This window comes from Abramis brama (genome assembly GCF_963993115.1).
Source record: "Abramis brama genome assembly, chromosome: 7".
NCBI classification, from domain to species: Eukaryota; Metazoa; Chordata; class Actinopteri; order Cypriniformes; family Leuciscidae; genus Abramis; species Abramis brama.
In genome coordinates, this window is record NC_139969.1 from 33,207,271 (window position 1) to 33,229,477 (window position 22,207).

At 42.4% G+C, this 22,207-nt stretch overlaps 1 protein-coding gene across 1 annotated transcript in view; it reads left to right on the forward strand.

The window, feature by feature from the left end:
* acap2a (ArfGAP with coiled-coil, ankyrin repeat and PH domains 2a) overlaps nt 1-22,207 on the forward strand; it is a 98,619-nt gene that overhangs the window by 41,663 nt on the left and 34,749 nt on the right. The window contains exons 9-15 of the mRNA XM_084120210.1: nt 27-101; nt 216-227; nt 717-829; nt 6,495-6,546; nt 6,619-6,719; nt 6,805-6,913; nt 21,458-21,663. Coding sequence (XP_083976336.1) covers nt 27-101; nt 216-227; nt 717-829; nt 6,495-6,546; nt 6,619-6,719; nt 6,805-6,913; nt 21,458-21,663 — 668 coding nt within the window. The remainder of the gene's footprint in view (nt 1-26; nt 102-215; nt 228-716; nt 830-6,494; nt 6,547-6,618; nt 6,720-6,804; nt 6,914-21,457; nt 21,664-22,207) is intronic.

Genomic DNA, 22,207 nt, shown 5'->3' on the forward strand with positions numbered 1-22,207 from the left:
ACTTTGTTGGGTGTTTGGTTTGTCAGTTGGATCAGCTGGTGGTGGATTCAGCAAAGGAAAAAAGAGACATGGAGCAAAAACACTCAACTATCCAACAGATGGTAAAATATGAGCAGAAACTAATTTTTAATTCCATTGAAAACACATACTTTAAGAAACTTCTTCTGTATCTTCCTCTACAAATCTAACTCATGTTTTCTTTCTACACCAATCAGGCTGCTTTGCAGGTAAAACTTCTCTCTCTTAAATTGTTGTAGGCAATTTTAACAAATAGCGTTGGATATCATGAAGTATATTTCACCCAAGATACTAAGAAATTCTATTTTGCATAAAGAAATTTGAGCCTTTTTAGGACTATTCAGAAATTTTACATTGTGAAAATATTTATTAATATTTTTGAATATTTCAATTAAGTATTTATACATCATGAATGTATATTTTTGTATTGCTTTTATTTATATTACTGATTTCTTTTATTTATTTATTTTATCCTTGGATGGATAAAATAAATAAGAATCACAAATCTTAATGGTCCTAAAATACTTTTCTTTATCTATTTCTTACATTTTATTTTAGTGTCAAATATGACACAAATATGTTCTCATTTGTGTGTTTTTTTATGCAGTAACTTTTTCCCTGAAATTTTGAGCAACTATAATGAACCAATCACTGCATATAATATTACTGACTGTTACTTTTCTATGTGGATGTTCAAGGATTTCTCCACTGAAGACACAAAACTGGAATATAATGTAGACACTGATAATGGAATAGCTATGGAGGGATACCTCTTCAAAAGAGCAAGCAATGCCTTCAAAACCTGGAACAGGTGTGGCTGCTCATTGTGGTAGTGAACTGTTTGTGTTGGGAGTAAGCTAACATTTCATTTCAGAATAAATTTTTCTCATCTGCAACTTTTTTTATAGATATTATTTTTAGTAGTTTTATATATTTTTTTATTTGCGCTCATCTTGTTTCTTGGCTTATTGACAGGTAGCATATTGCATACTTCTCTAGTTTTAAATCATCTGCCACACATCCTGGATCTCCAAAACGCTCCGGTTACGACTGTAACCTCGGTTCCCTGAAGAGGGAACGAGCGTTGCGTCGAGTTTGACGCTATGGGAACGCTTTGCGTGATGACGTCTTGAAGCACATGTAAAATCAGTCCAATGGCGTGGCGGAACGTCAGAGGCGGGTGACGTCACGTACCAGGAAGCTATAAAAACCGGCCCGAAACAGAAAATGACAGCTTAATAAAGTCTGAAGTCGTGCTGACAGGCATGAAGGAGATATGGCAAGGTGACGCAACGCTCGTTCCCTCTTCAGGGAACCGAGGTTACAGTCGTAACCGGAGCGTTCCCTTTCAAGGGAACTCGCGTTGCGTCGAGTTTGACGCTATGGGAACGTCTATACCAACGCCTCCATAGCTACAAATGTCTGTCCTGTGTGAAATCTAGTAGAGCAGCACTAGGATGACAAAACATGAGACCCTGGAGCAGAGTCTAGATCCAGAGAGTAGAACCTGACGAAAGTGTGCGGTGAGGACCAGCCTGCCGCATCACAAACGTCCTGTAAAGAAACTCCTGAAATAAGGGCCTTAGAGGCCGCCATACTCCTAGTAGAGTGCGACCGGACAGCCAAAGGAGAAGGCTGCCCAGCCTCCTCATAAGCAAGTGAGATAGCCTCAACCACCCACTTGCTCATTCTTTGCTTAGACACCGGGCCTCCCTTGTTAGGGGAGCCAAAGCAAACAAATAACTGATCACTTCTACGCCACAGGGCAGCTCTGTGGACATAGGCGTCCAACGCCCGAACTGGGCAAAGCAAATTATTAGCCTCCTGGTCCGCATTCTGGAAGGGAGGAGGACAAAAGGCCTGCAGAACGATAGGTCTGACCACATTAGTGGGGACCTTGGGGATATAACCCGGTCTGGGATGAAGAAAAGCTTTCACCATACCCGGAGCAAACTCTAAGCATGACGGAGCAACCGACAATGCTTGCAGATCCCCTATTCTCTTAAGAGAAGAAATAGCCAGAAGAAAAAGAGCTTTCAGAGTTAGAAATTTCTCAGGAACCTCCTCAATGGGCTCAAAGGGGGCCAGGGACAGGCCTTGTAGTACAATGGACAAGTCCCATGGTGGCACCCTAGAGCGAACTGCAGGCCTCAGCCTCCAAGTGCCACGAAGGAAACGAGATATTAAAGGGTCTTTCCCCACAGACATTCCACCCAAAGGAATGTGGTAAGCACCTATGGCCGCCACATAAACCTTTAAGGTGGACGGGGTCAGACCTGCAGTGAACCGGTCCTGCAGGAACTCCAGCACTGTACCAATTGGGCAGTTAACTGGGTCCAACCGACGGTCACTACACCAAGAAGTGAAGACTCTCCACTTCAGGGCATAAAGTTTCCTCGTGGAGGGAGCTCTGGATTGTAGAATGGTCTCAACAACCTCAGTTGAGAGACCTGACTCTATGAGCTGGGCCCCCTCAGAGGCCAAGCCCACAGGTTCCACAGTTCTGGGCGGGGGTGAAATATTGAGCCCCCTGCCTGGGACAGAAGGTCTCTCCTGACGGGTAACTCCAGAGGATGCCCGTCGAGGAGGGAGACCAGATCGGGAAACCATACTCTGCCCGGCCAACGCGGGGCTATAAGAAGCAGGCAAACCCGGTCCCTGCGAACTCTCTCCAGAACTCCCGGGAGCAGAGCAACTGGGGGAAAGGCGTACAGACGTAGCCTCGGCCACGTCTGAACCATAGCATCCAGTCCCAGAGGAGCTGGATGCGTGAGGGAGAACCAAAGTGGACAGTGAGACGTCTCTCGAGACGCAAACAGATCCACTTGTGCTTGGCCGAACTCCCTCCATATCAGCTCCACCACCTCGGGGTGGAGCCTCCATTCCCCGGGCCTCGGCCCCTGCCTCGACAGAGTGTCTGCTCCTATATTCTGAACCCCGGGGATGTAGGCTGCTCTGAGTGACAGCAACTTCCCCTGGGACCACAAGAGGATATGGCGCGCCAGATTGGATAATGGGCGCGAGCGCAGACCCCCTTGGTGGTTGATATAGGCGACTACCGACGTGTTGTCCGTATGCACTAACACATGGTGTCCCCTGAGATCTGTGATAAAGCTCCTCAGAGCCCGGAAGACGGCTAACATCTCTAGGCGATTGATATGCCAGGAACGATGATGGTCTTCCCACAGACCTTGAGATGAGCGACCCTCCAGGATCGCTCCCCAACCCGTGAGGGAAGCATCCGTCGTTAGCAGTTTGCGACGACAAGGAGCTCCCAACACTGGGCCCTGGGACAGGAACCAAGGTTTCTTCCACATAACCAAGGCACGTAGGCATCGCCGCGTGACCTTGATTGTGCGAAATGGGTTGCCCCTCGGGGAAAACCCCCTGGTCCTGAGCCACCACTGCAGGGGCCTCATGTGCAGCAGTCCAAAAGGTATCACGTTGGAAGCTGCCGCCATGAGACCCAACAGTCTCTGGAACTGTTTGACAGTGAGTAGCTGGCCTAGCTTTACACTTTTCACAGCTGCAAGGATGGACTCTATACGTGGCGGTGACAGGCGCGCCTGCATCGACACTGAGTCCCAAACCACGCCTAAAAAAGTGGTCCTCTGGAGTGGAGAAAGCACACTCTTCTTGGCGTTCAGCCGTAACCCCAGCTCTTTCATGTGGGCGAGAACAACATCTCGATGTTGAACCGCCAACTGATGCGACTGAGCTAAAATCAACCAATCGTCGATGTAGTTCATTATGCGAATACCCTGGAGGCGCAGCGGCGCCAGAGCTGCATCCATGCATTTGGTGAAAGTGCGGGGTGATAAAGCTAGGCCGAATGGAAGAACACGATATTGGTAAGCTTTGCCCCCGAAAGCAAACCTCAGGAACTTCCAATGACACGGACGGATGGAAATGTGGAAATATGCGTCCTTGAGATCTATCGTGACAAACCAGTCCTCGGATCTGATCTGTGGCACGATCTGTCTCAATGTTAACATTTTGAACTTGAGCTGCATGACTGAATCGTTCAGAACTCGAAGATCTAAAATGGGACGCAATCCCCCGTCCTTTTTTGGAACTATGAAGTACCGGCTGTAAAACCCGGTTTCCCTGTCGGAGGGAGGTACATATTCTATGGCCCCTTTCTCTAACAGAGTGTTCACTTCTTGTTCCATAACCAGAACCTGCTCGGGGGCCACCACTGTGGGCAGGACCCCCATAAACCGAGGAGGGCGTTTCTTGAATTGTATCAGATACCCTCTTTCCACGGTCTGCAGGACCCAACGAGAAACATTTGACAGTAGTTTCCACGCTGTCAAAGATTCTACTAGAGGTACCAGCCTCTCGAGACTGGTTTCTGGATTTTGTTGTTGTTGAGCAGTCAATTCGACGCCCTGTAACGGCGCACCGGCAGGGAGCGACCGAACAGACTGCTCTAACACCCTCCTCGGAGGGGGCGGGCATCCCGAGGCCACTACGTTTCCGGGTGGTCCTTGAGATATGTGCTCGCCGGAGACCGCTGCGCCCTGTAACACCGGAGGCGGCAGGGTTAGCAGAACGGTCCCCTGAGGGTACCGAAGAGAGACGGGCACCGTAAAAAGAGGTGTTAACCGCTCTGCTTCGGGGGGGACTACCCTCATTAGTCCTGAGCCCTCGGACGTCAGGATTTCTTCCCAGCAGCCTTCTTGGCGGTAATAACGGTCCGCAGATCCGCTTTACCCCTCGAAGACTGCTGGGTTTGAGCGCGCCCTCCGTGTCCCCGAGATTTTTGTGGGGGAGCACGGGAGGACACGCTCTGCTTCTGAGTGGCACGGTGCTCAGCGCCCTTTTTAGAGGAGTGAGGCTGCTCCCGCTCAGCAGCCTCATAGAAAGAACGGCGGGGAAGAAGCTTTTGGAGAGCAGCTGCTTGTTTAGCGGCTTCTTGAGATTTTGCAACCGCAATATTCACTGCATCCCCAAATAACCCGGCAGTGGAAACCGGAGCATCTAAAAGAACATGTTTCTCTTTGTCCTTTATATCGCTTAGATTGAGCCACAGATGCCTCTCAGTGGCCACCAGGGCTGCCATAGACCGCCCGATAGATTTAGCGGTCTCCTTGGTGGCCCTGAGAGAAACATCTGTGGCTCTGCGAAGTTCAGCCACAGTGTCGGGACCAATTCCCCCGCCCTCCTCTAAATCCCCCAATAATTCTGCCTGATATGCTTGTAGGATGGACATCGTATGCAGACACGCTGCAGCTTGACCAGCGGCTGCATACGATTTATGTACCAGGGACGAAGTCATTTTTACTGGCTTAGAGGGAAGTGTAGGAGCCTTCAGGGAAGATGCCGTTGCTGGAGAGAGATAGCCCGCGAGCGTCTCTTCCACCCTCGGCATCTCCCCATAACCATACTCTTTATACTTTGAAATAGAGGAATAGAGAGAAGTGTGTGGTGTGTATACTCTGTGAGACACTGGTTTCCCCCACGATCTCGACACCTCGGTGTGGAGATCGGGGAAAAACGGCAGGCTCCTGCGCTGGGGCTGAGCACGAGATGGCAGGAAGCGTTCGTCGAGCTTACTTTTCGAACGAACGTCCTGCCGATCCTCTGGCCACTCAATAGATAGTCTGTCAACCGCTCTAGTAATGACATCGAGCAGTTCCTCAAACGCATGAGACTGAGGTGGCGAATCCTCAGACTCAGCTTCAATACTCACAACATCCAACTCCTCAGAGCTGGATAGTTGCAGTACTGGTACCTCTATCGGGGGGGAAGTAACCGCAGCGCGTGCTTCCACACCCTGATGAGAGGCACTGGATCTATCAGAAGGATGCTGAGATAAGGCAGAGCCCGTCTCAACATCCACTGATAAATCCATTTGTGAACCCCAGGACTGAGATCGACGCCGTGCCTCGGCAGCGGCGGGACCCGAGCCCTGGGGAACGTGGTCGGGATAGAACCGAGCCAGGCGGGATCGGAGTGTACACAAAGGAAGCGCACAGCAATGCTCACAGTCACCACCCTCGAGTGCTGACTGGGCATGCTCCTCTCCCAAACAAACAACACAAAGAGTGTGTGTGTCACCTCCCGTTAAATAACGCGGGCAGGGATGGACACACACTCTAAACTGCTGCTTGCTCGCCATACTGAATAATATAAATATATATACAGACAACACCAAATAAGACAGACAGATTTCAACACAGAGCGCAACTGAAGACTCAGAAAGCTGTCATTTTCTGTTTCGGGCCGGTTTTTATAGCTTCCTGGTACGTGACGTCACCCGCCTCTGACGTTCCGCCACGCCATTGGACTGATTTTACATGTGCTTCAAGACGTCATCACGCAAAGCGTTCCCATAGCGTCAAACTCGACGCAACGCGAGTTCCCTTGAAAGGGAACCATCTTGAACACTTTTTACTTTCTACTGTCCACAAATACTCTCTCATAAAACTTTTAATCTGTGGCTGAATCCAGTTATTTTCTTCCCCTAATAGACGATGGTTTTCTATACAAAACAGTCAGCTGGTTTATCAAAAGAGATTCAGGGTAAGTCTGTTGTAAAGACTTAAATAAAGTTGTTACAGTGGTTTTCTACAGTTATGTGCTGAAATGTTTCAGGATAACCCCACTGTAGTGGTAGAAGATCTGAGACTCTGCACTGTTAAACACTGTGAGGATGTGGAAAGACGGTTCTGTTTCGAAGTGGTGTCCCCATCCAAGTATGTTTGAGTCTGTCTTCTCTGGGTAGCAGTATGAGTCTTTTTTGTATTCAAAGTTTGACTTGTATGACCTGTTGCGTATCAGGAGCTGGATGATGCAGGCAGACTCAGAGAAACTGCGGCAGGCATGGATCAAAGCTGTGCAGAACAGCATTGCTACGGCCTTCAGAGAGAATGGAGAAGAAACGACTATTGTGAGTCAACTCAACACACATTAATCTAGTACTTGTCAGAGCTGGGACTCAAATTCAGGTCAATGGTGTGAGAGTCAGACTCTTCAAGCCACTGGAATGTGGTTAACCCAAAAGTAAAGATGCACTTTGGAAATGTTGAGATGCAACAGAATTTAATTAAAAGTTAAAGCAACAAAAAAATCTACTGATATAGCAGGAGACAGCAATAGGTAATTCCCAGACAGTGTTGGACAGTAATGCATCACTAATAACGCGTGTAATAATATTACTTTTTGCAGTAATATTGCATTAACTAATTACTAATAAGATTTCAGTAATAATATTAGTTACCATCCATAAAATAGCTTGTTACAACGTTCAATACAATAGCTCAACCCCTACTAGCTTCTAGCTTGCTGCAATGTTGATGTCACATGTATCTACATGTATCAAAAATGAATCTTGTAATACATGGATTTTTGGAGTTCAAATCATTAGTCTTGGTCACTGGTCTTGGATTCAGCAGCTAGAAATATTGACTTTGATTTTGTTGGGAGAAAAAAATTACAATTGTTGTCAAATAAGTTGTGTCATTACTTTGGCTTACCCATCCACATCCCTTTGATCCCAAATTACATTATACTCATTTACAAAACAAAACAAAACAAAACATTTTCTTACAACCTTACATGAATTTTTTGACAACATGCATCATGAAATATAATCGTATCTGGGTAAAAGGTGAATTATAATTAGGATCAAGCTACACGTGTTAATTTATGAGATTAATACTATGCTTTTACTCAAAGTTCACTGTAAACCACCATCTAGTGTTTGTAATAACTTCCAATTGCGATCTAATGTGGTCATTTTGGTCATATAATGAAGCAGATATATGTTGTTTGTTGCAGTTTAGAAAAAGCTAATCCCTACACCTGCTTAGCATTTCTCATGTAAACATCCTTTATTCCTATAAAAATAGCCCAAATCTTATGAAAATCACAAACAAATCATATGCTTGTCGTAATCATATGTTTATTAGCTTCACCTTTCATGAGTAGAAATGTTTCTGTGGGTTAGTACAGTATGTACGGAACAGAACACCTAAGTGGAACTTCATCATTGGAAGAGACAGGGCGGGTCATAGAGATGTATACGTAGATGTCACTTTTGACCGCTCCGACACGTCGACTCCAGTGGGTGAACGTGATTTCACCACATGTTCCTGGATCAACATCTTTGTTGATCCTGGAACAACTTTCCAATCAACCAATCAGATTTGAGGGACACGTTTACAGTTTATGTCAAGTTTAGGCTTAGACCCAGGGTGAGATGCTCAACATCAGTGTTATTCACCTCTCATTTCCCTCTTATTTTAGGGAAAAGTTATGGGTAGGGTTAGGTTTAGGGGTAGGAATAGGGTAAGGACTAAATTTTGGGACAGGAATGTTATTCCAGGAACAACAAAATATTATGATCCAGGATCATGTCTTACTTGGCAAAATCACGGTGACCGACTCCAGTGTTAATTTTGACAACATATTTTGATTTATTTTTAGTCATCTTTTGACTAAAATGCCATTTAGTTTTAGCCATCTGAATTGTTTTTGTTTTAGTCGACAAAATACAATAAGATTTTAAAATCTAATGGGTTTAGTTAAATTGTAATGCATTAATCTAGAATTTCTCTAAAATTTCCAAACCCATTATATACTCCCAGAGAAAACATCTATTAACCTGTTAATATGAATGATTTTAAAGTTTGAACATGCAATACAGACAGATTTAACTGCTGTGACATAAAAAATATTATCTTAAAATTAAATAAAACCACTTCTCCAAAAGAAGATCACAGGTTTCCTTTAAATGAATGATATATGCATTCTTTATAACAACTTGCATACATCTGTCTTTATTCTTTCAAGCAGACATGAAGAGTTCAGATGCAAAAGCCTCTAAGTGCCATCTGAAATTTTCTTCTAGAATGATCATTTTTATGAAGCTGGTATATTTAAGCTCAGTAATTTCACTCAAAAGGTAATGAAAAATACCTATGAATTGTAATTTAAGTGAAATTACTGAACTTAAATATACAAGCTTGATAAAAATGATCATTCTAGAAGAAAATTTCAGATGGCACTTAGAGGCTTTTGCATCTCTCTTCACATATTTATTTGTATAAATTAAATATAATTAATTCTTATTAAAGAGCACTGAATTCTTTTCTCTTTTTCTTTTGTTGTTTGATTAATATTAAGTCACTGTCACGCGCATGTCAACTCATGTCCCGCCGGGTAGATCATCACGTTATTCAAATGTGCGCATCATCTACCACAAACTTGGGACATCAGCTCTGACTGGATCTCGTCCCAAATTGTCCCTACTAGGGCTGTTTTCGACTAAGGATTTTCATAGTCGAATCTGATTCGTTAGATTTTGCCGTAGTCGACTGATAGTCGAACCTTTTTTTTTGTTTTTTTTTATAGCAGCTAGATTTTTTCCATTTCAAACAAAAGAGCTAAAAAAAAAACTAAAAGAAAAACATGGTGTGTAACAAATACCTTTTATTCATTTAAAGCCAGATGAACAAAACATATCACACATATATCAAACATCAGAAAAGTTCACATAAAATAGGAACAAATTGGCTTAAAAAAAAACAACGTGCCAAAACATGCCTTTATCTCTCACTTAGGAACCTATTTCTTGGCTTTTAATTCACAGTTCACACTCGGGAATCGGGATAAAATAAATAAATAAAATTAAACTTAGCGCAACAGCCTGGCACTAGTCCAAAATGTCATAAACATTTTTCAAAATACAATAAACCTGCCTGAATAAATAAAAACAATTACACAACAACGAAAATAAACATAGGCCACAGTTCACACTCGGGAATCGGGATAAAATAAATAAATAAAATTAAACTTAGCGCAACAGCCTGGCACTAGTCCAGAATGTCATAAACATTTTTCAAAATACAATAAACCTGCCTGAATAAATAAAAACAATTACACAACAACGAAAATAAACATAGGCCTAATATAAGTCATAATCGAATGGGCTTCAGAAAGTGCACATGCAGCAAAAAAAAAAAAGAAAAAGGAAAGGATGTCTTCGTTGCTGAGACGCTTTGCGCGCAGCCTTCAGCTTAAGTTCACATTGTCCCAAAAGAAAAAGAAAAAAAATAACTTCTTCACATATGAAAAGTGTTCTACTGCATCTGTGGTTGTCTGATTCTTCTGAAGTTGTGTGCAAGGAAAACCAGCTTGTTCACATTGGTCGGGAAAAGGGCGCTCCTTGATTTATTGGCAATGAAACCCGCCTTTGAAAAAATCCTCTCTGATGGCGTGGAAGTGGAGGGGATGCTGTGAAATCTCTTAGCAACTCTTGACAACTTTGGATATCTATCCTCGTTTTTCTTCCACCATTCCAGGGGGCAGGCCCGCCCACAGAAATGACTGGGCCCCTGAAAAGGTCCAGTGAATGGGCCCTCCCCAAATCTGCTATAGGCTACTCATATCATGCGTGTGCTCTCTCTCTCTCTCTCTCTCTCTCTCTCTCCTACATTAACACAAACATTTAACTGAGAGAGACTTACTCAGTGATGGGGGCTACATAGGTACACACACACACACACAGGTTAACAAACGATCTGCTACACTGACAGGACATGCAGAAATGCAGTTTATTACCTTATGGTATCATCTTTGCCTCTTATACAGTCATCTTCCTTATCTTTCTGGATGCAAAGTCCTTTATAATGTCTTTAAAGTCCACCTGTTTAGCCAGTTCACACTCAATGGCAAGTATTGCCAGGTTATTGAGTCTCTCTTGGCTCATTGTGGAGCGCAGGTAATTCTTTATTAATTTCTGAGCTGACTGAAAAAAGTTGGGTCTAAAGCCCTTGCCAGCTCCCTCTTTTTCTTCTCCTTTCTTTTCTGGCACCCTGATTTATTTGCAGGCCCTGGCATAGCAAATAAATTTACTCCAACATTAAGCTGTAATTTTTCCAGGTCACTTGTCACCGCGAACTGGCGCGAAGCACTGGCGTTTTGACGTTGCATTGGTTACATACATTAAAAAATTGCCTACTCAGACCATTTTCAGGAGAGGGGTGTTTCATTATGACACAGGCTACATTTTACTCAGCAACATTAAATAAAATGCATTTTTTTCTCACTTTCAACAATTAATGGTGCTATTTTGGTTCAAAATAAAATATGGTAACCTTTGCTTATATTTAGGATGAACATAATTATTGCTGGACTGCATGGGCCCCCCCCTAGCGGCTGGGCCCCAGAAAACGTTCCCCTTTATCCCCCCTTATGGATGGCCCTGCCAGGGGGCCTCCGTTGCATTTAGTGAAGTCCTTCAAATAGACCTTCATCTCGCTCGTCTCATCCTGTTCCTCCTCATCTTCATCACTGGCCAGCAGCATAGCCATTACAGCGTCCTGTTTTGGGGCAGTAGGCCCAGGATCCACCGTGTCACTTTCCTCCTGGCAAGACCTGTCAGTTAGACTTTCAGCTAGTTCTGCCACCACTGAATATGCCTCATCTCTTTGGTCATCGGAGAGAAAGGAGAGCTTCTTGAAGCGCGGGTCAAGCACCGCCGCACTGATGTAAACACTTATTTCCAGTCCTGGCCCTTTAAGCTCCCATCGCCTGTCCATCTCCTCGGACAGCGTAGTCTTGATGATCTTTGTGGTTCGACTGTCGTCCTCATGCACCACCAAATGTCTTTTTTTAATATTCATAAGCATGGGGACAGTGGCAGACAGGGATGCATTATTTTCTTGGGACAAAAGCTCTGTCAGAGTGATCATCGGTTTAAGAACAGCGACAATGTCCTCTGCTGTGCGTCACTGTGATGTGGATAGCTCCAGGTCACGATCGGACCGTTTGCTCACACTCTCATCTGTGAGCACGGCTGAAACTGGCCCCTTCTGTTCTATCAAGCGATCGAGCATCAAATAAACAGAGTTCCAACGGGTAACAACATCCTGCACCAGTTTATGCTGGGGCACATTCTGTTGTTTCTGTTGATCTTGTAGTGCTGTGGTGGCCTTTGCGCTTTTTTTAAAATGAGAAACCAAGCGCCTTGCTGCAGCAACGGTGCGGCAAATGGGGTCCTGCTTCAGAGCGCTGTTTATGCAGAGTTGTAATGTGTGGCCCACGCAGCGCACTCCTTTCATCTTTCCCCAGGGGGGCTGCTGGACCAACTGGTTGGTGCACGCAACCATGTTTGCTGCGTTATCATGAACCACAGAAACGATCTTGCTACTTGGAATGTCCCACTCACAAATGATCTCCGTCAGTTCTCGTGCAATGTGATCAGCTGTGTGACTGTCCTCCATTTTTTTTGTTTCTAAAACGAAACTCTCCAGTCGCCAGTCTCCGGTGATGAAATGTGACGTGACTGTGAGATAAGCCTCCATCTGAAGTGAGGTCCAGATATCAGTTGTGAAACTGACAGCTTCACAGTCCTGTATAGCCATGTAAATGTCTGACCGTATCGATAGATATTTTGTGTGCATGACATCCATCACTGTAGCTCTTGTAGGGACGGTGTAGCCTGGCTCAAGTGTGCGCAAGAGTTCTTTAAATCCCTCACCCTCAACAATGCGCACAGGCCTCATATCAAGTGCCACAAACTCCGCAATCTTTTCAGTAATTTCCTTTTTTCTCTTCTCTGAAAGTGGTGGTCTCAAATAAAAAAAATTTTGCGTTAATCTCGGGGCCGCCGCTGATGCAGACGTGCTGCCTGAGCTGTCGTCATGACACTGCGGGTGTAACCGTTTCAAATGATACGCCATGTTGGTTGTCGTCGTGTGATATGAAAGAAGCTGCTGACACAACTTGCACTTAACTTTCTTTGGGTCATCTTTAACCTTCTCGAAATACTCCCACACTTTTGATGATTTTTTAGAAGCCATTGTGAGCCAATAAATCCGTAAATGCTAACAAATGCGGTCCGGACGTTACAGGCCTGTAGTGTGCTGCTGCTCATTGGTTACATAACACTTCCCTACTATTCGACTATGAGGTTCATAGTCGAATCAGACCTCTCTGTATCGAATCGTCGAATCCTCGACTATTAGAAGTCAGCCCTAGTCCCTACCAAACCATTTTCATCTAGTTTTATTTACGTATAGTTTTATTTAGTTATCGTCTAGTTTTCGTCTGTGAAAAAATGTTGTTGACGAAAATAATGACGAAAATTAATGAAATTTGGAACGTTAAACATTTGAGATGCTGTCGTCACTCACAATAAAAATCAATGAGTTTTCCAAGATGCCAAAACATTGCGCAAGCCTTTGGTTGTAAAAACCACCGAGATTTAAATTCCTGAAGAAACACAGGTGAGAATGTTTTGGTTTGTGTCTCCCATCATTAATAACTCCCATAAAGCCTGTGTACACCTCACTCCAATGACCGCAGTGGAAGACGACGGGAACGCCTCTACCTCTTGGTGCTGGATGATTGGGATGGTTGGTATGGAACTCAGTCAACAGAGATAGGTCCAGAATGTCGTCACGAGCAACCCAAGATCTTTCCTTGGGGCGTGACCCTCCCAATCGAGGTATTCCAGGCGGCCGCCCCATCGGCGGGAGTCCAGGATAGTGCTGACTTTATAGATGTGTTCCTCATCTGCATCCACTGGAGGATGAAGAGGTATGTCATCAGCACCAGACCCTGGGGAAGAAGGAACCAGAGGATTAGTGAAAGGTTTGAGTAGTGATACATGGAATGAAGGTGGTAGTGAAGTGGAAGGTTCAGATGGTAGGTGACTTAGTTGATCTGCCTCTAGATGGACAATGGACTGACGTAGCGGGCACTTGCGACAGGGCAGTCGAAGACAGATGTCCCTGATGGAGAGCCAGACCTTCTGTCCCGGATGGTATTGGGGTGTCGCAGCTCTTGCGTCGTACTGGCTCCTATGTTTCCAAACTGCCCTCTGCAGATGGATGTGAGCTGAGTCCCAGACCCTCTCGCTCTCCTGGAACCAATGGCTGGAACGTCGAAAGGCTCACCTGACCAGGGAAACTGTGTCTGTTGGTAACCGAGTATGCACTGAAAAGGGATTAATTCAGTGGTGGCTTGACGCAGAGAGTTCTGAGCATGCTCGGCCCAAGGGAGATAGCGGCTCCAGCTGTCTTGGCGATTGTGGGAATATGACCGCAGATATCTCCTGGATCTTCCGCTCAGTCTGGCCATTGGACTGAGGGTGGTACCCCAAAGACAGACTTAGGCCCCGATCACACCTAACGCATTTTTTTCAGTGAGAGGCGCCTTTTTTCAATTGTTTTCCTATGGCAGTGAGTGTTCTGCGTGCTGTTTATGCGCCCCAGGCGCCTCGCGTTTTACCACCTGCATTGCGTTTTTGCAGTTGAAAAAAAAGCAACTCTGAGCGGAAAAAAGGGCCCGACGCCATCGCGTTTTTTTCCACTGTCCAATCAAATGAATGGAGAGGCAGGCCTTCCGTTGTAGTGATGAAAGCTACAGTTGCTTTGAACGCCCGGAGAGTGCGATGATGGAGGATAAACTTGTGGTGCTCTCGCGGGTTACCAGGAGCTTAACGACTTAACGAACCAAGTACCACAATGTTAACAGAAAGTAAATTAAGTTAATAAAAGGCTGATTTGACGTCTACTTGACTGACAGGACAGCTGTTTCTGTGGTTGCCTAGCAATATAAAAAACGCAGCGCACTGCTCGTTCTGTGTGATCGGGGCAGTGCTGTGTGCCTCGCGTTTTCGAACCTGAAAAACGCGTTAGGTGTGATCGGGACCTTACAGTGAACCCGAGTAATTGGAAGAAGGCATGCCACACTCTGGAGATGAATTGTGGACTGCAGTCAGATATGATGTCCTCTGGGATTCCAAAATGGCAAAATACATGCTGGAAGAGGGTTTTGGCGATTTTTAGGGCTTTTGGTAAACCTTTGAGTGGGATCAGTTTGCGTGCCTTCAAGAAATGATCAACCACTACTAGGACACAGGTGTTGGAGTCAGAGGATGGTAAGTCCACCGATTTTCTGACAGGAAATTGATTCCGATGTGTGACCAAGGTCGTCATGGGATTGGTAAGGGTACCAGTTTACCTTCAGGTAGCTTCTGAGTAACCTTGGAGATGGCACAGACTGAGCATCCCCTGATATATCGGGAGACATCCTGGGACACCAGTACCCGATTGCTTATGAGCGAGAGGCTGCCTGGTTGTCCAGAGTCCGGAGATGTATGAACTGAGTCCATAAGGGATTGGCGAAGGGCAGTTGGAACATATGTCCTTCCCTAAGGAACTCCCGGCGGAGCTGGCTCTGATCGCCTTAGCGATCTGGTCATCAAGGGACCATTGAATGGGACTGTTCTGGATTATGCATACGGTACAGTGCATCTGCTTTCTGGTTCTTGTGACAGGGTATATAGGATACAGTGAAGTTGAAACAGGTGACGAATAGGGCCCAGCGAGCTTGTCCGGGATTCAGTCTCTTTGCTTCATGAAGATATTCCAGATTCCTGTGGTCTGTGACTACTTCAAACTTATGTTTATCTCCCTCCAGCCAGTATCTCCATTCCTCCAAAGCCTGTTTAGTTGCCAGCAGTTTGTAGTTGCCAATATCGTAGTTGCACTCCGCTGTGGAAAGTTTCTATGAATAGAAGGCACATGGATGGCTGATAGGAGGCTCACCCTGCCGCTGAGACAAAACAGCTTCTACCTAGAGTTCTACCAAGAGTGCAGGATTGGGGTGTGCGAGGGTAGTAGCTGTGCAGAAGGCTTCTTTCAACTGGTCGAAGGCATTGGTGGCAGAAGGATTCCATAACAGAGACTTGGGCCTGTTGCGAAGCAGTGAGATGAGTGGTGAACTGATCTGGTTGAAATTGGCAATAAATCTCCTATGGAAATTTGCAAACCCCAGAAGGTGCTGAAGGTCTTTGACAGATGATGGTTGTGGCAAGTTCTGAACAGCTTGTACCTTCCTCTGGTACATTTAAATACCATGTTCGTTGATGACATAGACAAGTGAAGTGAATGTTGTCACAGCGGAACTTGCACTTCTCGAGCTTCAGGTAAAGTTGGACCAGAGGAAGAGGGTAACGTTACGTAATGGTCTGTAAGTTTCCTGTTAATTTGAAGTTTCTGGACTCTCAATGGTGGTGGAGTTGATTACAATGGTTTCAGAAGATGATGTTTTACTGTTGATGGATGGTTTGATGGACAGTTTCTTGACAGGCTTCATACAGAAATCACTCCACTGCTGAATCATCATTCTTCCAGCAGATGGTAGGATAGTGTTGTAACATCCATGGGCTGGTGACGTCAGCAGTGGTACCCTCCACCATCATGAATTAAATCTGTTCCTGTGGAGGCATCCGATGCGGAGCATCAAAGTGGGGGTGCAGTGTCGAATGTAACCACAGCCCAGCAGTTTTCCCCTGGATTGAGTGGATGTTTAGAGCTTCTGAGCAGGTTATTTTCTGTAGGTGGAGCTTGCAGAGAAGGTTGCCTGCCGATCCCAAGTCAATGAGGGCTTTCACTGCAACAGAATTACAGGGAGTCATTACAATGACATCAGTTCTTGTCAAGGGTATAATAGGAGGTAGTTGGATAGTACTCACCGCTGAGCATGGTGGACTAACTGGACACACTGGCATGGGATGTCCTTCTGCCCAACAGTACAAACAAAGTCGATTAAAGATTATTCGTTGACGCTTTGTATTTGACCAGTTGAAGGTGTCAATCAGCATGGGTTCAGGTGTTGGGGGTGCGAAAGATGGTGAGGAGGATGGAGGATGCAGAGCGGCCCATTGCAAAGCTTGTCCTGTCAACAGAGAAATCATTCTACTTTTCCTATCTTTGTAAGTGCAGATTGAAGTAAACTGGAAGGCTGGAGATGGAAGATGACTGACAACTGAAGAGGACTGAAGATCAGATCGCACTGGTAAGTATCTTAGGTAGGTAGTTAGGTAAGTAGCTCGGTTTGGAACAACAAGACCATACAAAGGTGAACTGAGAAGTGACTGCTTACATAGTGAGTGCATGATGAGCTGGTGCAGGTGTTGCTGACCAGAATTCGGGTGATTGTGAACGAGTGGGTGGAGCGGAGAATTCTGGTGCTTGGGGATTTGACTGACTCTGTGACAGTTACATTGAGTTAAAGGGATAGTTCACCCAAAAATTAAAATTCTGTCATCAATTACTCACCCTCAAGTCCTCCCAAACCTTGTTAGACTTCAGAACACAAATGAAGATATTTTTAATGAAATCTGAGAATTTTTTGTCCATCCATTGACAGCTATGCAACCACCACTTTGACACTTCAAAAAGTTCTTAAAGAGATTGTAAAACTAATCCTTGTGAATTGAGCGGTTTAGTCCAAATTTTATGGAGACATGATCACTTTATATGATGAACAGATTACATTTAGGCTTTTTATTCACATATAAACAATGATCAGCGAACATAAACAGAAGCTCAACCAAACCTGCGTAACACAAGAATGAACCTCATTGGTTCTTGAGGAAGCTCAAACATGCTGCGTAACACACAAGAATAAACCTCATTGGTTCTCACGTCAAGCAAACATGCTTGAGCTTCCGTTTACCAAAACTGATGTTGATGAATGTGTCTGCAGATGTTTATAATTTTAGCATCCTGTTCACCTGAACTAAATAGTTTTTATTTGTATAAAATATCAAAATAACAGTGAGATGCCATGGTGAGCAAGTACATTTATTACACTCAGTGTATGGCCAAACACTGTGGAACACTGTGTTACCAGAAACACCGGTAACACCTACCAGGGTTGCCAGGTCTCCTAAACAAAACTAGCCAAATGACCCATAGCCCATTGACCCTATCCCAATTATCAAAACTCAAGATATGACACTTCCATACCTACAATACATTTTTACAGTAACTGTTATGCATTATACACAATTTCAGCATTTAAATCACTATATAGTAGTAATCATAAACATCATAATGTATTCAAAATTATAATGTGTTCAAAATGGAGCTCAAAGGCAGTTCCCCTCCCTCACAAAACTCATCATCTATCACAGTTTTATCATTGGTAGAATATACAATGAGTGAAATATTACAATATAAGCATTTCAGTCAAATGCAATTTATGCAATATGTCAAACCACTAACTCGCAGGGAAAAAATCCACCAACAGCAACAATTTAAAAGTAGCACAAATCAGCGTGAGAGCGCAATTTTGGGGGGAAAAGCAGCAGTGGGAGTGGAAAGTTCTGCACACGATCTACTGATGACAAATTAAGGATCATTTCCATAATGACCAACGCAATCCACCAAGAGCAGTGCAAATTAGCGTCTGGTTTAAGACCATGCTTTTTTTTTCGGATGTTAAATAATGGCGCAAATACCAGTAAATCGATCGACTAGCGCAAACCATAGTAAATCACCCTGCCTAATTCATTTAAATATTCTCCTCCCATAAATTTTGCGTCTGAAAGGGAAACTCCTACAAATGCATATCCAATAAGGTCAGCCGCAAAAATAACCTTGTCCATGCCTTTTCTGCGCTCATTTTTCACTGCTCGTCTTTAGTAAATCCTGGCAGTAGTTTTTTAATGCCAAAATAGGGTTTGTGATGGCGCATAAATCTGGCCCTAAGTGTCTATGTACTAACATTTAAATTAATAATTTGATGCAATGCACTTATTGTGTACATACTTGTTTTTACATTGTACTTATATGTAAAAAAAAAAAAAAAAAAATACCTGCATGTAATTACAGTTGTAATAAATTTCTGTAATTACAGCTATAATTACACTTTTGACTCTTCCCTTATACCTTAACCCACCCTTAAACCTAACCATACCACTAAACCTGTCCCTAACCTTACCCATATCCCAACTCAATATCAGCAAAAGTGTTTTGCAATGCAATATGAACACAATAAGTACATTGTACTTATTTATTTATTTATTTTTTATTTAAGTTCATTGTAGTTACATGTAAGGACACCAAATATAAAGTGTAGATTAGATTTCTCTAATACATAAAATAAGAAAGCTAGACCAGAGTTATTGTGGGCTGAAGAATTTAATGAAGGCAGTAGTGTAGCACAGTTCTTCAGCAGCAATATTATCATATCAGCCTTCAAATAATCTTAACACAGAGACTGAACTTTATACCTGAAGACAAATGGGCTACAAACGATACCGTTACGATCTCCCACTAGGGAGCTAATGAACTTTTAAAATATCATCATATGACCCCTTTAAAGCAAAAAATGAAAACATTGGTTGGAGGAACAGCAAACCAGTAAGAGATACAAAGAGCTGCACTGTAAAATCCAACAGTGATTCTAACTAACACTTTTTAGTTAACTTTACTTAATGTCTTACCTTAATTGTAAAAATCTAGTACTCTGTACTATTCACATACTATGCTTTGTTTACTAAGAAAACCCAAGTTAAGATTAATTGATTGGTTTGAGTGTGGTTTTTGAGGCGGGGGAAATCTTAATGGACTTTTCACTCATTTTCTTCCACTTCTGCAGTTATTTTTCTCTGTTTGCATTCACTCATTTCCCAAAGTCATCTTGAATGTTGAAAATTTAATACAACTGAAAAATTTGAGAGAACATCACATAAGCTAACTTCATAAATTGATGTTGATTTTCCTAAAATGTTTTTAGTCACCATTATGGCGATTAGTGATCCCTTTGGTTGGGCACTTGGAACTTCATTTATACTATTGTAATTCTCTTCCCGTTGATGCAACGATTGCAACAAGAAATCAGTTATTCGGTTTCAAAGGAAGAGAAGTTTTTTATATATATATATATATATATATATATATATATATATATTATTTATATATTTATATTATTTATATATGTTATTATATATATATATATTATTTATATATTTATATTATTTATATATGTTATTATATATATATATATATATATATATATATGAATGAATGATGTATAACATAACTATATTTCATGTCAATTAATGATCTTTTATAATTTTGTTGCTAACACTTATGTCCTAAACACCTTGTGAAACTTTTAATTGGGTTTATATAATCCCTCTATATTTGTGACAGTCTTGCAATTGATCATACTTGAGTCACATAGACTTCAACATTCAGCATGCAAAACACAACAGTGGTAACAATTATATTTTATTTAAAGTAAATTATCAAGTACTCTCTACAGTTCTTTTTTAGTTACTAGAACTCTTGTGTAAGTGAACTATACTAACTAAGCATTTGTCAGTACCACATACTATTCCTATTTCACTTTACTTGTTTTGTTTTTTGTTTTTTTGAGGCAATCGGTTTGCAAGCTTTTTTTAAGTAAGCCCAACTAATTAGATTTTACAGTGTGGGTAAGAGAGAACTTAAATAGAGGAAGGCATGTTACACTGTAGTGAAATATGTACTAGTATTTAGAAACACTGTAACTTGGAATGCAGATTCTTTAGGGTCCTGATCACCCTGTATCGGTTTATGTAATAGAAAATTGATGGTAAGCCTTTCATTACCGCAAAAAAATAAACCCTGACAGGGGCTTCAGTTTATTTTGCAAGAGTGACCTGTACATTATTTTACTTATTACACATTTAAAAAAAATACAAAAGGCTATCATGGATAACACTGAATGTTAGGAAATGTGGATCACCAAATACTGTGATTGACAGTCAGAATCAAGTATTGCAGAGAGCCTTTTAATAATATGCTAATAAACAACTGACTTTACATTATCCCTTATGTAATGCATACCCAACATGGTTATTTTATGGTACAGAGCAGAGTTTATCTCAAAAGATTATTCGGTCCCACTTTATATTAAGTGGCTTTAAGTACTATGTACTTACATTGAAATTAATAATTTGATACAATGTACTTATTGTGTAACTACATGTTTTTACATTGTACTTACATTTTAAAAATTCCTGCATGTAATTACAGCTGTAATTAATTTATGTAATTACATTTGTAATTACACAGCTGACCCTTCCCTTACACCTTAAACCTACCCAATCCACCACACCTGTCCCTAACCTTACCCGTATCACACCTCAATAGCAGCAAAAGTGTTTTACAATACAACATGAACACAATAAGTACATTGTACTTATTTTTTGATGTAAGTACATAGTACTTAACGCCACTTAATATAAAGTGGGACCGATTATTCAGGTTTTCACTCCTGACTAAGTTGTTCCTCAGTCTAACTTCTCTTTCAACCTGGCCAAGGTAGTGTTTAACTGGGTCATCAGCTGGTTTCTCCAGCAAATAGGTAACCAGCGAATAAATAACCAAATCCCCTCTAAAAACCAACCAAAAGACAAGCCTGACCAGCAAACCAGGCTGGGTTTTTTTTTTTTTAAACAGGGTAATATGAAAGGGTGTATAGAAAGTTATTTGAAAGTTAACTTTGCCATGTCTGTCAGGAAATCAGAATCCTTTCAATAAGATTATAAGATTGTATCTGCTATTGAATAACCTATATCAGACCAGTACTACTAGACCACTATTATGTATCTAAAATGAATATATTTCACATTCTGTAGAGCCTGGACAGGCAGTCATCAGCATCTATGGGCAGTCTAGACTCAGGCTGTGAGTTGGTGAAGCCAGTTAAAGGCGAGAGTGCTCTACAGAGGGTGCTGGCCATCACTGGGAATGAGTTCTGCTGTGACTGTAGCCAGAGTGATCCTCGCTGGGCTAGCATCAACCTTGGCATCACACTCTGTATTGAGTGCTCAGGCATTCACAGGTACTGTCACAGTGTTTACATGTGAGGTCTGCATGTGGTCCACTAAAGTTAAGACTACTGTACAGTTGTCTTAAAGTGGTCTTAGAGACTGTTTGGAATACAACACTGCTTACTGCTGTTCAAATGTTAACTAACTTAAGTTAATTGCTTTTCTTATCTCTCTCTTTTTTTAAGGTTAAGGAAATTGAATAGACATTTAAAAATGTATGAATGTCTTTGCACCATACTAACAAAATATCAATCCAAGAATTTGTTTTAAAGAATAATTGCTTGTCTAAGTCTAGTCTTCAGTCTATTAAATAAAGATTTTTTAATGTTTTTAAAAGAAGACTTTATGCTTACCAAGGCCGTATCTATTTAATAAAAAATACAGTTAAAACAATAATATTGTGAGAAATTATTGCAATTTAAAATAACTATTTTCTATTTCGATATATTTTAAAATATTCAGTGTCACATGATCCTTCAGAAATCATTCTAATATACTGATTTGGTGCTCAAGAAACATTTCTCATTATTAATGTTGAAAAACGCTTTTGCTGCT